This window comes from Dasypus novemcinctus, chromosome 15 (genome assembly GCF_030445035.2).
Source record: "Dasypus novemcinctus isolate mDasNov1 chromosome 15, mDasNov1.1.hap2, whole genome shotgun sequence".
NCBI lineage: Eukaryota > Metazoa > Chordata > Mammalia > Cingulata > Dasypodidae > Dasypus > Dasypus novemcinctus.
Window position 1 is genome coordinate 10,797,323 of NC_080687.1, and position 14,860 is coordinate 10,812,182.

Genomic DNA, 14,860 nt, shown 5'->3' on the forward strand with positions numbered 1-14,860 from the left:
CCCTGACTAATATATATGGCATGTTTATTTCCCTAACCACCAAAGAGGTTCGACATTTCTTCACATATTTATTGTCCAAATGAGTTTCCTCTTCTATGAAATACCTCTCCCTATCTTTTGATCACTTTTCTATTGGGTTGTTTGTGCTTGTGATTTGTAAAAGTTCTTTATATATTCTTGATACAGATCGTTTGGCAGTTGTGCATATTACAAGTATCTTCTTTCACGGTTTTTCGGTTGCTGCTTTTTTGTTTTGTTACCAATTTTAACTTAAATGTAAAATTTACAAGTGTTTTCTTTTGAAGTCAACACTATGTATCATATATAGGAAATCTTTCCCTACTGAAATGTTCAATCTATGCATTTATATATTATAGTCAAGACTTTCGAAGTTTTGTTTTAGACATTTAAGTTCTTAATCGATGTTGGGTTGACTTTTCAAAGTGTTTTGAGATAACAATCCAATTTTATCTGTTACATGTAGAAAATCATTTTTTTCCAACCCCGCCCCCCACCAATATGCTACCTCTACCACAGGAATGTGCCTGGGCTCTACCTAGTCTGTTTCATCCATTGATTTGTCTACCCTGTACTATTTCCACACTGTTTTAGTACCACAGATGCAAACCAGCCCTCCCCCCCCCAAAAAAAAAACCACAACTCCGCTACACTAGTCAGGCAGTCTTGGCCTTTTATTCTTTTATAAGTTCTATCAAATTTCATGAAAATTCTGTTACCCTTTTGGCTGGAATTACATTGACTCTATAGATTAGTTCAGGAAAAATTGACATCTCAATGATTGTTTCCTCCTGTTCATGAATATAGTATATTATGTCTTCCTATTCATGTAGTATTTCACTCTCTTTATTAATAAGTTTTCCCTGCTGAGATCTTACATTTTTTTGTTAATTTACTCTTAGGTATTAATATTCCAAAAGCACTATAAATAACATCTTCTCTTTTAGTTCTATTTTGAAGCTACTGTCTATTGTACTATGGAAATGCAACTGATATGTGTTAAGTCTTAAATCCATCTATCTTCTAAATTCTATTATTTCAAATAATTTGTTTAATCTACAGTTATATTAACTGTACCTGACAGATTTATTTACTCCTTTCCAATTTTCTTCTTTTTTCTTTGCTCTCACTAGGGCCTCAAGTAGAAAGATAACTAAGAAAACTTGACCCTGAACACTTCAAAGGTTATGGCAGAGATATTCCCTGCCTACCAAAACTGAAGACATCAGACTTGACACATAATAGCCCAGACATATTGCTTCTACTTCTGCTACAACTAAGAAGATGCACACTTGACTGTGCTGAATCCTGACTGATTATATAACCAGGTGTTTTGAGATATCACTACAGCAAATTTATTCCTATTAATCCTGCTAGAGACAGAGTAACGTAAGGGAAAGAGATTTTGATGTTCTCTGAAAAACACATTCTGGTATAGTCAGGAAAATCTGTATTCATATTCTGGCTCATCAGCAATTTACTAGCCTCTGGTACTAAAGCCAAGTTACTTGACCTGTCAACTTCAGTTTTCCTCACACGCTGAATGGAGATGAGTATAATGGTAGCTTTGTCACAGGATTATTGTGAGGCATAAGGTAAGGCATGTGAGCATGTCAGGCACAAGCAGAGCAGTCTCAAAAACAGTAGTAATAATCCTCTGCCTAAGCTCCTGGCTTAATACAATATTATAAGTCCATTAAGTACTATGGTTCATCAAGTCTTGGAAGATAGTAATCTAAGCGCACAGGGAAAAAAAACACCACGAACTCTACAACTATTGAAATTTTTTGGTTAACTGGAATATTGACACATGTAAAATTGAAATAAACTGGATGATCAGTTGTACCTTGGAATTCTTGTTAAACAGATTTTAATATATTTATAAAATAATAACTAGTTTCATGCATAAAAAACATACAGGACTACATAAGAATTACAATATTCTTTAAAAGGAAGGATGAATCAACTTTCTTTTTACCTGGCATATCTGCTTGATCAATTTGAGCCATTGTTATTAAATGTCTGTTGATGAGCTCCTAAGAAAAGGAAACAAGTATATTTACATCTAAACACACCTTCTGAAATCTGAATGGCCTATTATAACTAAATAACAAATATTAACATTTCTGGTATGTACACTTTTTAATGTTGAAATCATGAAAGAACATTTCTATAGATGGGTAAAATGTATAAATTCCACTTCTAGACAGATCTGTCCATAATTGAGGTTAAGTTTAAGTAGCTGTGCTATAATCCAAAGCATCTGACTAACACTATGGTTGAACACTCAAGGTCTACTAACAAGCTATAGTCAGTAATTCATTCTGTAAATACGATACTGGTAGAACTTAAGTTATTTTGCAAAACAAAAATATTTCTTCTGAAAATGTAAATATATAAAGTAAAATTCTACATATCAAATGATTCTTTACAGAAGAATACCTAGCTGTTTATAAAAACAACAGCAGCAAAAACTAAATTATTTCTAAAAACCTACTACTTTCTAAAAATTGAGTGAGTGCTCTTAAAATGAGGTTCACTTCTGGGCCAAAACTACTCATTCTCAACATACGCACCCTCGCACAAAGTTGTTTGAAGGCTAGAAACCATTTAAATTTATTTTTATTCTTCAAAGAGCCCCTTTCAATCCAAAGAATATGAAGTGCAAAAAGGTAACTCGGTTAATCAGTAGTCTATGTTTTATATTCTAACAAATAACTACTTGACATTTTCTTGAAAAACAGGTTACCCTAAATAAAGCCATAAGAAGCCATAAATTCTAAATTCTATCAGCTTGACTACAGTGTATTTAATTACCTACTAAGACCTTACGAGAACTCTGTTCTTTGCCCAGTACTTCACTAAAGCCCAGCAGACATTAGGTATTTCTACTATGAATTCTAGAAGCATACCTGTCGGAGTTCATCAGCCATGAAGAAGGAAGGTGCATTTGCTTTTGGTTGCATATAAGCAACATGTGGTGCAGTTGGAGGATAAATATGATAGTTTGGAAATACCTAAAAAGGTAGGGAGGGGGGGGAAATGTAATGACCAATTTTTCTGAACTGATAAGCTTTATCAAGATTTCATATATTTTTGTATTTTTAATCTTTAAATGACAGTGATAAATTTTGATATTTTTAATGATAGTGAGCTAAACACCTCAAAGAATAGCTATTATCAATATATTTTCTGAATGAATTCATTTTTTTAAATCTTGTATTTTAATATTCAATTTTAAAAATCTAATAAATAAAGCATTTCTTCCAAAATAGTAAAATTTCCATTTCAAGGAGAAGGCAAAAGTTACTCTTTGGAAGGGTATGCAAACAATTTGTATGGATTTTTTTTTTTTTTTTTAATTGAAAGAGAAGAAGAAAACAGATAAGAAAGGTGTTTGGGTACCTTCAGATAACGATGTAAGGCTACCCTCCCTTCCCATATAACTACCCTCTTAATGGGCTTTTGGGGGCCAACCTAATTAAAGTGTAATGCTTATTAAAACATATGCAAGAGTAAAGAGGACCAATTTACTCCAAAGCCAGCAGTATAAGTGAACAGAAAAGTACAATATATTTACCTTCCAAGGAAACTACAACAAAGTTTCTAAATCTGCATCCAGTTCCTTGTCTTTCATTCTTCCAGTTGGATTCTTCCCGCCACCCTTTCCTGGTCTCTTTTTCCTCTGCCTCATCCTTCCCTTCACTGATCCATGATACAACATCAAAGTACATTTAATAATATCTTTTCTAATTTGAAAAGTTATTTCATTTTAAAAGCAGAAATGAACTTTTTTTTCTCTTTTAAAAACAAATGCAACTGATTTTTGCTTATTGCGTTATTCTGCTGTGCACTACTTCTAAGGTTCCTTTCACAGCAAAGAATACCTCCCTTTTCTTGTCTTCGTTCCCTTAGATGAGACAGCAGTTTGACCTAACTACCGTAGGATTACCAGGTACATATTTAGAAGAGTGGTTTAAAGGGCAAAGCATTATAAAAATGTGACACATTTAATTTCTATAAAAATAACTGAGACCATTCGTGAAAAAAAAAAAAAAGAAAACTCTTTATAGATTAATTTCTTCTTTCTACAAATAGGATAAAAAAAATAAAAAATTTTAAAATGATAAAATATAACAAAGAAAAACAAAACCAAAAGGTAAAACACTGATGGAATTCTTACTTGAAAGAACCACGGAAAGTCTTTACCTCAATTGCTCAACCTTCCATTTGGCAAGTTGTTGCTTGATGGTTTTTTAAAGATTTCTGGCCAAAGAAAACTATTTTCTATTTTGTTTGTTTTTCAACACCCTTTTACAAGTACTTCTATAAATGTTTTCACATTTATTTCTCATAAAATAGTTAGGTATAAATATTACTATTTTACAAACAGGGAAACCTTCTCAGAGGTACTAAAACTCAGGATTCAATAAACAATGGTACAAGTGGGACTCCTGAAAAAAAAAAAACAAATCATAAAAAGGCTTTGCTTCTGTAACCGGTCCTCTTTGCACTAAAATTCTCTTTTAGTAAAATATAAAATTTAATGAAAAGAGATATTTAGTTTAACTTGGGGGATCAAACGTTGCTGACTGAAATCCAAACAGTTCTGGCAAGATGGCACTGGCTTAGTTGGTGCTGGCTGGAGTTGGTAGGTATACGTCAAAAAGACTTGACTCTTTGGGTTGTCCATGTGCCAACTGGCCCTGAGGGGCAACACTTACTCTTCAGTTCATTGGACTCACCTAGTAAAACTAATAAGGAGGTGATGATGGACAACCACCATACCAAGAGAGTCCCATCCATCAGTCATATGGGACTAAAGCCCCCTCTCAATTAGAAGTGCAGTGGGCATCACCATCTTAGAATCCTCAGGATTGGGGAATGAACTATGGACTAGAGTGGACTTTCTGGTATTCTACTATAGATTTATTGTTATTCTCGCAATGAAAGAACTTGTATCACTGATGTGGAGGCACTGGCCACCGGAAGTTCAGAGGTCAGGGAGAGGTAATACAGGTGTAATACGGGGGCATTTTGGGGACTTGGAAATTGTCCTGAATGACTGCAACAACAGATACAGTCTATTATATATCTTGCCATAACCTACAGAATTGTGTGGGAGAGAGTGTCAACTACAATGTAAACTATAATCCATGCTTAATGGAAATGCTCCAAAGTGTGGTCATCAATTGCAATGAATGTACCACACTAATGAAGGATATTGTTAAATTGGGTAAATGTGGGCAGTGTAGGGAGTGGGGCATATGGGACTCCCCAATATTTTTTAAGTAATATTTATGTAATCTAAATATCTTCAAAAAAAAATTTTTTAAGGAAAAATACAAAAAAAAGCAAAATGAAAAACACAAAGCCCATGAGTGATGAATGCATGACTATGTGATTACACCAAAAACTAGTAATTATACACTTTGGATGAATTACATGTTTTACTAATATATATCAATAAAATTGATTTGTTAAAAAAAAAAGAATTCTCAGCTGGCAAAAAAAAAGCCTATCATCTAAGATGATGTCAGATGTCTACTGTCCAGATCAGTTTCCATTATTTTTATGAAATTTGTTTTCTTACTCATGAGTTCTTCAACTACTACTTATTTTTCTATAGTTAATAATTTTTTCAATATAGGCAAAATGATGAAACTAAAGGAAAATTAATGTAACATGACATTGTCCCCTCTCTCCCTCCCTCACCTCCTAGCATCACTTATTCACTCTAAGAAATCTTTCTTTCTGGGCATGTCCTTTCTTGGTCTTTGTATTTATGTTTTTCCTAGGTCTGATTCTTCCCCCTGTTTCATAACTCTTCTCTCACTCCATCACCAATCCTTCAGGAACTCTTTCCACCCCAAAACCACTTCTTCCCACCTGTGCCCTGAGCCTTCTCCCTCCTTAGCAATGACTCATACTGGAGGCCCTTTATTATTTGGAGGCCCTTTATTAATAGGTGTCACTTACTATTTAGAGCTCTGGCTGGAAAATCACTGCCTCACCTAAGGCAAGAATTCATCAGTTTTCAATAATTACTGAGAAGAAACCAACTACTTTTTCTAACTTCTTCCTAGAGATAAAACCACCTATAACAATAAGCAAATGTCACTACACATCAACTCCAGGTAGCACTAGTGCTTGATGACTCCATAAGCAAAACATGCCATAAAGAAATAAAATAGAGCAAGAATGTAATCTAATTTCTCATTAACAAAGGAATTGTCCAAAATTAAAGTTGTTAATAATGCAGAAGTAAATGACTTTGAAGAGATAAAAGGGGAGAATTCTTATCTAAGTTAGAAATGAATATTCACTTTGCATATCATAAGAAGAAGATACAAGAGGGGTTAAACCTCTATTAATAAGAAGGACCTGTTATTAGTGTACTACAATTTCTCTTTTAATGCAGACATACCATTCCAGACAAAGGTGCTGGCGTTGTGTCTGTGTAGAAGTAAGTAGTTCCACCTACAGTTTCCTTCTGGATCACCTGACCAGAAGATGAAGTCTGAGAAACAGGATTATTAACAGGTGTAGAGGCACTAGAAGGCACCATGTAATTGGCTGGATTTGGAGTGTGACTTCTTCGTCTGGGAGCAGGTGATGTATGCGGAGTAATCTTGGGGGAATGCAGAGGGGAGGATCCAGCAGACAATGACATTCCTGAAGAAGATGTAAAAAATTTTCTTAATGGACCAATCACTGATTTTAAAGAAAAAAATCTGGGAAAAAAAATGCAAACATTCATTTGGAAGAAACATCATCTTTAGCAGATTTAAATTTCAAAGATAAAGGATAGAGTTTTCTTTTGTTTCTTTGTAAAAAGTTCGGATCAAAGCCAACATGAAGAAATTTATTTTTTCAATGTAGCCATTTCCAAATAAATTAGCAAAGTCATTGCAAGAACAGTCTCCTCCATATCAAGGTTTACATCAGAAACTTCAATAATACCAGTCACCAATGACTTAATACATTAGTTTAAAAGGGAAGTGGGAAAGGTTGATTAAATCCTTCTTTTATTAAAGGCATATTTCTTTTTTTCCTACAAATCATTAAAAGTGATGACTATTAACAATACTAAAACCCCATACTCAAAAGATATTAGCATATTAAAAATTCAAACTATCTAATGAAGATTTACTAGATCTCTTTCAACCCAACACGATTAACAGAACTGTCTGAAAAACTAACAGGTAAATCTACTCTTAACTGAAATAAATAGTAGCTTGACATCATATTTTTAAAAAGTCAAATAATATATTGTCTTGATGCCTTTATATTAAAAATAAAACATGCCCCAATGCATACTTTTAAAATTTTAAAAATGTGATACCACTACATTCTAGCACAGGATTTACTCCACCACAAATAATAAGAAACCATTACATGTAGAGGACATTCTACTGGTATTGTGAAGAAAGGCAAACGACAGTCGTCTTTACCCTACAGGAGATTCCAAGCTAGCTGAGGAAACAAGACCAGGTCATACGTAAAAAAACATAAAGTAACTTGAAAAACACTCAAATACAAATTAATATACTGCAAACTACATGCATAAGTGCCAGTGAAATGCAAAGTAAAACCAGGTAGAGTTCATCAAAGGCTTAACAGAGGAATCCATTCTGAGCAGGGATTGAAAAGGATATCTAGAGCTACAGTTAAATTGCTGGAGGAAAAAAGCAATCATCCAGGAACTGTATTTTCCTGGTTATTTAAGGAATAGTTACCAAAATGTCCCTAGTTACAGAAAAGTTACTACCAGGGATATCAGATTCAATTTCTAATAATCCATAAAATAACATTATACTTTCTGAAAACAAATAAATGAAGACAATAAACTGAGAACTGAATTTTCTCTGGAGAGCCCTCTGCACTTTCAAAAAAGACTTCACAGAATTATTCCATCTGATTTTCTGAGCAACTAAGCAGGTGGGTAGGGGAGGTACATCAGGTAGTAAGTAAAACGGTACAGATCAGAATTTAGCTGTAGGGAGATTTTATTATTTGACCAAAAATATGAATCAGAACTCAAACTCAAGACTCCAAATTCCCAAGCTCTTACTGCTAAAACAATATCTACTGCATTGATATTAAAATAGGCCAGGGTTTCTCAAATATGTTTCCAACTTATCTAAAAGAAATCTTTAAAAACTTCAAGTCCTTCTTAAAAAAAAAAGATTTATAAAGAAGTCAAGTTTCTGTATGAAGATAGAAGACAAATTTTTATTTTTTTTTGCTGTACCACAATTCTTGGCTATTATTTACTATTATGCATTTCAGCTGCAGGTTAATTTATACAGCAAAAACTGGGAGAATTATTAAAAGATTTTCAAAATATTAATGTTCCCCACTTATCTACTTAGAAATGTATTTAGGTAAGTTTTTCCTTAAGTCAGTCTCTAAGCCCTTCCAAGGTATAACTAACTGGCCAAGTCGCCAAAGATAAGTAATTTGTTTACTACCTTTAAATTAAACAGCAGCAACAAGGACAGTGACCAGTGCTCAAGCACTCTCCATGTGCCAGACACTGCTCCAAGGGCTTTAAATACAGCGGTCTATTTAAACCTCATGACAAAACCATGAAATAGATGTTATCATATTCATTTTACAGAAGAGGAAACGAACTTTAAAAAATTATTTTAAGAACGAATATAAGTTACTAAACAAAACCAAGAATCAGACTCCAAAGTTCTATTAATACTTGATTCCAAAATCATGGTCTTAGTCAAAATGCTATACAACTGCCGAATCCCTAAGTCTTAAATTAGAGAATAAAAAGGGGGACCTCTTTTGCTTTTTAATAGCATTAGAGTGACCACTTATGCTGTCGGTGGGGGGGGGAGGAGAGGTGGTACAGCATGGCGTGAACAGAATGATCCTAACACCAAAAGGCAGAATCTCTCTTTAAGACTGAATACATGGTAAGACTACCAAAAACAATCTAATGCCAGTAAAGGAAATCCACATATATGTAGAGTAAGATTTATACTTTGAAATTACAATGATTATCTTAAGAATATTTAACACTGTAATGTTATTTTAATACAGAGTTGCAGCTCTGAAATTTGTGTTTGAATGTTGAATTAGAAATTGTACTTTTGTTTTTTATTTTTTACATTAGTTTTTATAATTTACTATTAGAATGACATCTAGGTGAGATCAAGACAATATAACTGCACTATAACTTCTTAATGACAAGTCAGGTATGAGTCATTCACTGCTTTGGGACATTTGCAAAACCCTTCTCTTCTTAAAAGGACCCAATTTAAGTGAAAGTGAGGAGCAATACAGGAATGCCCTAGTAATTAACAATTTTTTTTTTTAAATGAGACATATAAACTGTCAAGACTAATTTGTGGAGGCAAAAGTGACATAAGCTTTGGATGACATGATTCTATACCTGGAAACCCTCCAAAAACCAACAAAAAAGACTCTCGTAAACAATCACAGAATTCAATAAAGTAAATGGTTACAGAACGCCTTCCTAAGTATAACCAACCACAGAAGGTAACAGTGGTTCTGGAAAATGACAGACTGGAATAACAAAGGCACCCTCCTGCCGCCCTCACCAATGTTATGAAAACAAAGAACTGTTAAAATTTTTTAAATATAGCTGAGACAAAAAGAAAAAAGAAACATATATCTCTCTTAGTCAAAAAGTAAGGCTGAATTTAAAGCTGGCAGTTATGCCATGGCAAGTCTGGAGGATCACAACCTAACTAGACAGTCTCTCTGGGCTGAGGCTATAAAGCGCACAAGGGCATATGAAGCGCTGAGAAATGAACTAATCCCATGCGTAAAAGCCAGGACTTGGAAGGGCAACACTTTCCAGCCCACAAGAGCAAAAGGGCTTTCTTATCCATGGAAGAGCAATGAAGGAAAAGGGAGGAGGGTTGGGGTGGTGTTTTAAATGAAATGGGAACCCCAAGCATGAGCCATACATGTGTAGGAGTGAAAACACCTAGGAGAGACAATGTTACAACAATCCCAGTAAGAGACAAGCATAAAACTTAAATCTGCACTGGTAAAATCTCCTGGACACTTGGATGAAACAAACATGAAACTATTTTTGATAAACAGCTTTACAACCCAGAGCACACAAGTCTTCTTCTTCAAAAATAATCCCCCTTAAGAGAATTCAAAATCAAAATAAGAATCAAGCATGCACAGTATATTTGAAAATTATTTCGAATTAACTGAGAACAAAGAACTCCAGAAAATAGAACCTGGAAAAGAGATTGTAAACAAATTACAACTAAAATAGATTAAGGAGGGAAGTGGATGTGGCTCAAGGGATAAGGTCTCTCCACCTACCATATGGGAGGACCATGGTTCAATCCCTGGGGCCTCCGGGTGTAAAGGAAGAAGAGAAAGCGTGCCTGCACGGTGAGCCAGTGCCCATGTGGCTAACCAAGTGCCCATGCAGCAAGCTGAGTGCCCACATGGGTGCCCTTGTGGTGAGCTAAGGGCCCACATTGTGAGCCAAGTGCCCATGTGAGTACCTGGTATGGTTAGCCAAGTGCCTGTGTGGTGAGACGAGTGCCCGTACAAGTGCCTACATGGTGAGCCAAGTGTTCACATGAGTGCCTGTGTGGTGAGCCAGTGCCTGTACAAGTCAGTCACACAGCAAGATGATAACGCAACAAAAGAGAGACAAAGGGGAGAGTCAAGGTGAAGAGCAGCAGAAACAAGGAACTGAGGTGGCACAATTGACAGGGAACTTCTCTCCACATCAGAGGTCCCCAGGATCAAATCCTGGTGAACCTTAGAAGAGAAAGATAAGAAGAAAAGACAAAAAGAGATGGACACAGACAGCAAAAACAGCAGGGCAGGGGAGGTAAGGGAAGGAAAAAAATAAATAAATTTTTTAAAGTAATAATAAAAATAAAATAGATTAATGACATGAGAAAAGAGATGACAATCATAATCAAACAACAGGACATTACATAAGAGAAAAGCAAAATTTAAAAGAAAGGACTAGACTCCCTAAAAACTCAATACATGATTACTGAAATTAAAGGGGAGCATGGTTCAACAGATGAGTTAAATAGCAAAGTAGACACAATCAAAGAGAGAAACAATAAATCCGAAAAACAATCTGAGGAAATTACCTAGAAATAAAGCTCAAATAATGAAAGAGTTAAGAGACACAGCATAGAAACAAAGGATAAATTTTCAGGAGGAAAAAGAAATAATACTGAAGAAGCAATATTCAAAGAGAAGAGTCATGATTTTCAGGAATGAATTTACCAATAAATCAGCATTTAAGAAGTCCTTAAGTTCTGAACAAAATAAAAATAAATCCTTTCAGACCCATTATGTGTAAATGAAGCATGCCAAAGATAGAGAAAACCTTAAAAGCTACCAGAATAGAGATAAATAATCTGAAATGAAAACACATTAGAATGTGTAGAAACCGATAGGATTGATGGTAACACATTATAGTGAGTAGCAGCTGGTTTATAAATGGAATTGTGGCTGAAAAGAGTAGTCTAGGGATGTAAATGTTAACTGAAAGAAAGCTAGAGAATAATCTACAAACTGAGTAACACAGTGAACCCAGAGGTGGGTGAGAATTGTAGTTGATAGTATAAACACAAGAATGTCCTTCTGTGAACTAGAATGGATGTACACCACTATTGCACGGTGGTAGAAATACAGAGAAGCTTGGGAAAAATGCAATTAATGTAACCTATGGACTACAGTTAACAGCAGTAATATAATATTCTTCCACCAATTCCAAAGATGTACTGTGTTAATAATTGGGGGGAGGGGGATAGAAAAAATATGCCAAGTGTATGCTATGGACAATAGTTAGTGATAATAGTCTGATATTATCTCATAGTCTGTGACGAATGTTCCACAACAGTGCAGTATGTTGGTGAAGCATTGCGAAGCGTTGCTGTATGGGAATTCTACATATGTGCCTGACTGTTTGTAAATTCACAACTTCTGTAATAAAAATATATTTTAAAAAAAACAAACACATTATCAACACCAGACAATGAGATAATATATTCAAAGTAAGGAGGGAAAATAATTGTCACTTTGAAATTTTTTGCATAATTTATAAATCAGGTTTTGTTTATTACATATGTTTCTTTAGTGAAAGAACAATTTTTAAGGATCAACTTCATTAAAAAGAAAATTCCCTCTCCCAAAAGGCACAGAGTATCAGGATATACGTAAAACAATCTGAGATAGGTTAAATTTAATGTGTGATTAAATTCTAGACAATTGTAACATTGAAATAAGGGGAAGGAGGATCAAAGTTAAAGCAAAAAATTTTTATATTAATAATTTTACCTCCTTAATCATCAACAACTTTAAACTTGATGAAGCACACATGATAAAAATCTAGGGGTATCCACTGGTCCCATGGGATCACAGCCCCCTCTCAATTAGAGATGGAATGGACATCACCATTCCAGAATCCTCAGGATTGGAGAATGAACTATGGACTAAAGTAGACTTACTGGTATTCTACCATAGACTATTGTGATTCTAGCAATGGAAGAAATCTTATCACTGATGTGGAGGCAATGGCCACTGGAGGTTCTGAGGGCAGGGAAGGGAAAAACACGTGTAATATGGACTTGGGAATTGTTAAATGACATTCCAATGACAGATAACAGGCCACTGTAAATCTTGTCATAACCTACAGAATTGTGTGGGAGAGAGTATAAACTATAATGAAAACTTTAATCCATGCTGAGTAGGCAATGTTCCAAAATGTGTTCATCAATTGCAATGAATGTACCTCACTAACAAAGGATGTTCTTGAAGTGGGAAAATGTGGGAGGTATAGGGAGACGAGCATATGGAAATCCCCTATATTCTTTATGTGACATTTGTATAATCTAAGTATCTTTAAAATTTTTTTTCAATAAAATTTTTTTAAAATCTAGGGGTAACCACAACAAAAATAGAAACAATATATAATCATCTAACCCTTGCATTGCACCATATACAAAAATTACCTCAAAATGGATCAAAGGCCTAAATATAAGAGCTAAAACTATAAAATTCTTAGCATGAACACAGGTATAAACTTCTGTGACCTTGGGTTATGTCATTGTTTCTTAGTTATGACACTGAGAGCAAAGGCAATGAAAGAAAATAAACTGAACTTCATTAAAATTAAAATCTTTTTTGGTCCAGAACACTATCAAGGAAGTGAAAAGACAACCCACAGAATAGAGAAAATATCTGCAAGTCATATACCTGATAAGGGTCTAGCATGCACAATATGTAAGTAACCCTTAGAAATCAATAATTTAAAAAACCAATTTAAAAATGGGCAAAGGATATGACTAGACATTTCCCCAAAGACGATATACAAATAACCTATAAGCACATGAAAAGAAGCTCAACATCATTTGTCATAAAGAAAATGCAAATTACAACCACAATGAAATATCACTTCATAAACCTATTAAGATGGCTAAAATTAAAAAGAAAAAAAAAAAAAGACACAGTAAGTGTTGGTGAGAATGTAGGGAAACTGGAACCCTCATAATTTTTGGTAGGATTGTAAAATGGTGCAGCCACTTTGGAAAACATTTTGGTACCTCTTCAAAAGGTTCAACATAGTGATACTGTATGACGCAGCAATTCTACTTCTAGGTATATTACCCAAGAGAACTGAAAATATGTTCACACAAACACTTGTACATGAAGGCTCACAGTAGCATTATGCATAATGGGCCAAAAGTGGAAGCAACCCTAATGCCTATAACTGATAAATGAAAAACATAATATAATTTTGCCATACAATGGCATATTAGTCAGCCATAAAAAGGAATGAAAGAGCAATACATGCTACAATATGGATAAGCCTTGACAAAATTATGCTAATTGAAAGATGGCAAGCACAAAAAAGCCACAAATTGTATGACTCATTTATATGAAATGTCTAGAACACACAAATCCATAAAGACAGTATAAGTAGGTTAATGGTTCCAGAAACTGGGGGAAAGGGAGAAATGACTAGTGACTGCAATGGACACAAGGTTTCTTATGGTGGTGGTAAAAATTTTGTGGAATTAGTGTTGACAACTGTACAAACTTGTGAATATAAAACCATTGAATTGGACACTTCAAAATGGTGAACTTTATGATATGTGAATTCTATCTCGCTAAAAAAATATTTAGCACCCAAATTATTGCTGGGGCTGGAAGGAAAGGGGAAAAGAATCAAGAAAACTCCAAAAGAAAAGAGAAGAAAAAACAGCAATGAAAATGTAAGGCAAGAAAGAAAAAAGTACCCTTTACATTAATTAGTAAGAAAAAAGATTTTAAAAAGCATTAACTTAACATGTGCAGGATTTATACAAAGAAAATGTTAAAACTCTTGACAAACATAAAACAGAACATGAACAAATGGAAATAAATAAATAACCATTTTGTTATAAAGATGTCCATTTTACCCTGAAATAATTGAAAAACGTGCTAATTCAATAAAAATACCAACAGGAATTTTTTTTCAATAGACAAGCTAACTAGTAATACTCATGTGGAAAAATAAACATTGAGAATAGCCAGGAAAACTGTTAAGAAAGAAAAACAACAAGGAAGAACAAGGAAAGAAAGAAGAAAAAAAGAAGAAAAAGGGGGAGTGCAACACTACACATTAAAAAGTGATAAAAGCTATGATAACTTTTGATAGAGGCTCACATGAATAGATAGATGAATACAGATAGATGAATAGATAGAATACATGAATACATACTGCATGAATACAATAGAAAAGGGCACCAAGCTGACCTCAAACACAGCTGAAAAAAAATTAGTGTAAAATAAAGATGACATTTCAAACACAGCAATAAGT

General features: G+C 34.2%; 1 protein-coding gene across 8 annotated transcripts in view; it reads right to left on the reverse strand.

Annotated features, from left to right (window-relative positions):
* Window positions 1-14,860, reverse strand: part of PAN3 (poly(A) specific ribonuclease subunit PAN3) — a 143,597-nt gene that overhangs the window by 29,058 nt on the left and 99,679 nt on the right. For all 8 annotated transcript variants that reach the window (XR_009180834.2, XM_058277021.2, XM_058277020.2 and 5 more), the window contains 3 exons: window positions 6,446-6,693; window positions 2,931-3,035; window positions 1,997-2,054 (listed from right to left, as the gene is read on the reverse strand). Coding sequence is in view for 7 of the 8 variants with exons in the window: in XM_058277021.2 (XP_058133004.1) it covers window positions 1,997-2,054; window positions 2,931-3,035; window positions 6,446-6,693 (411 nt within the window). In the remaining variant the exon portion in view is untranslated. The remainder of the gene's footprint in view (window positions 1-1,996; window positions 2,055-2,930; window positions 3,036-6,445; window positions 6,694-14,860) is intronic.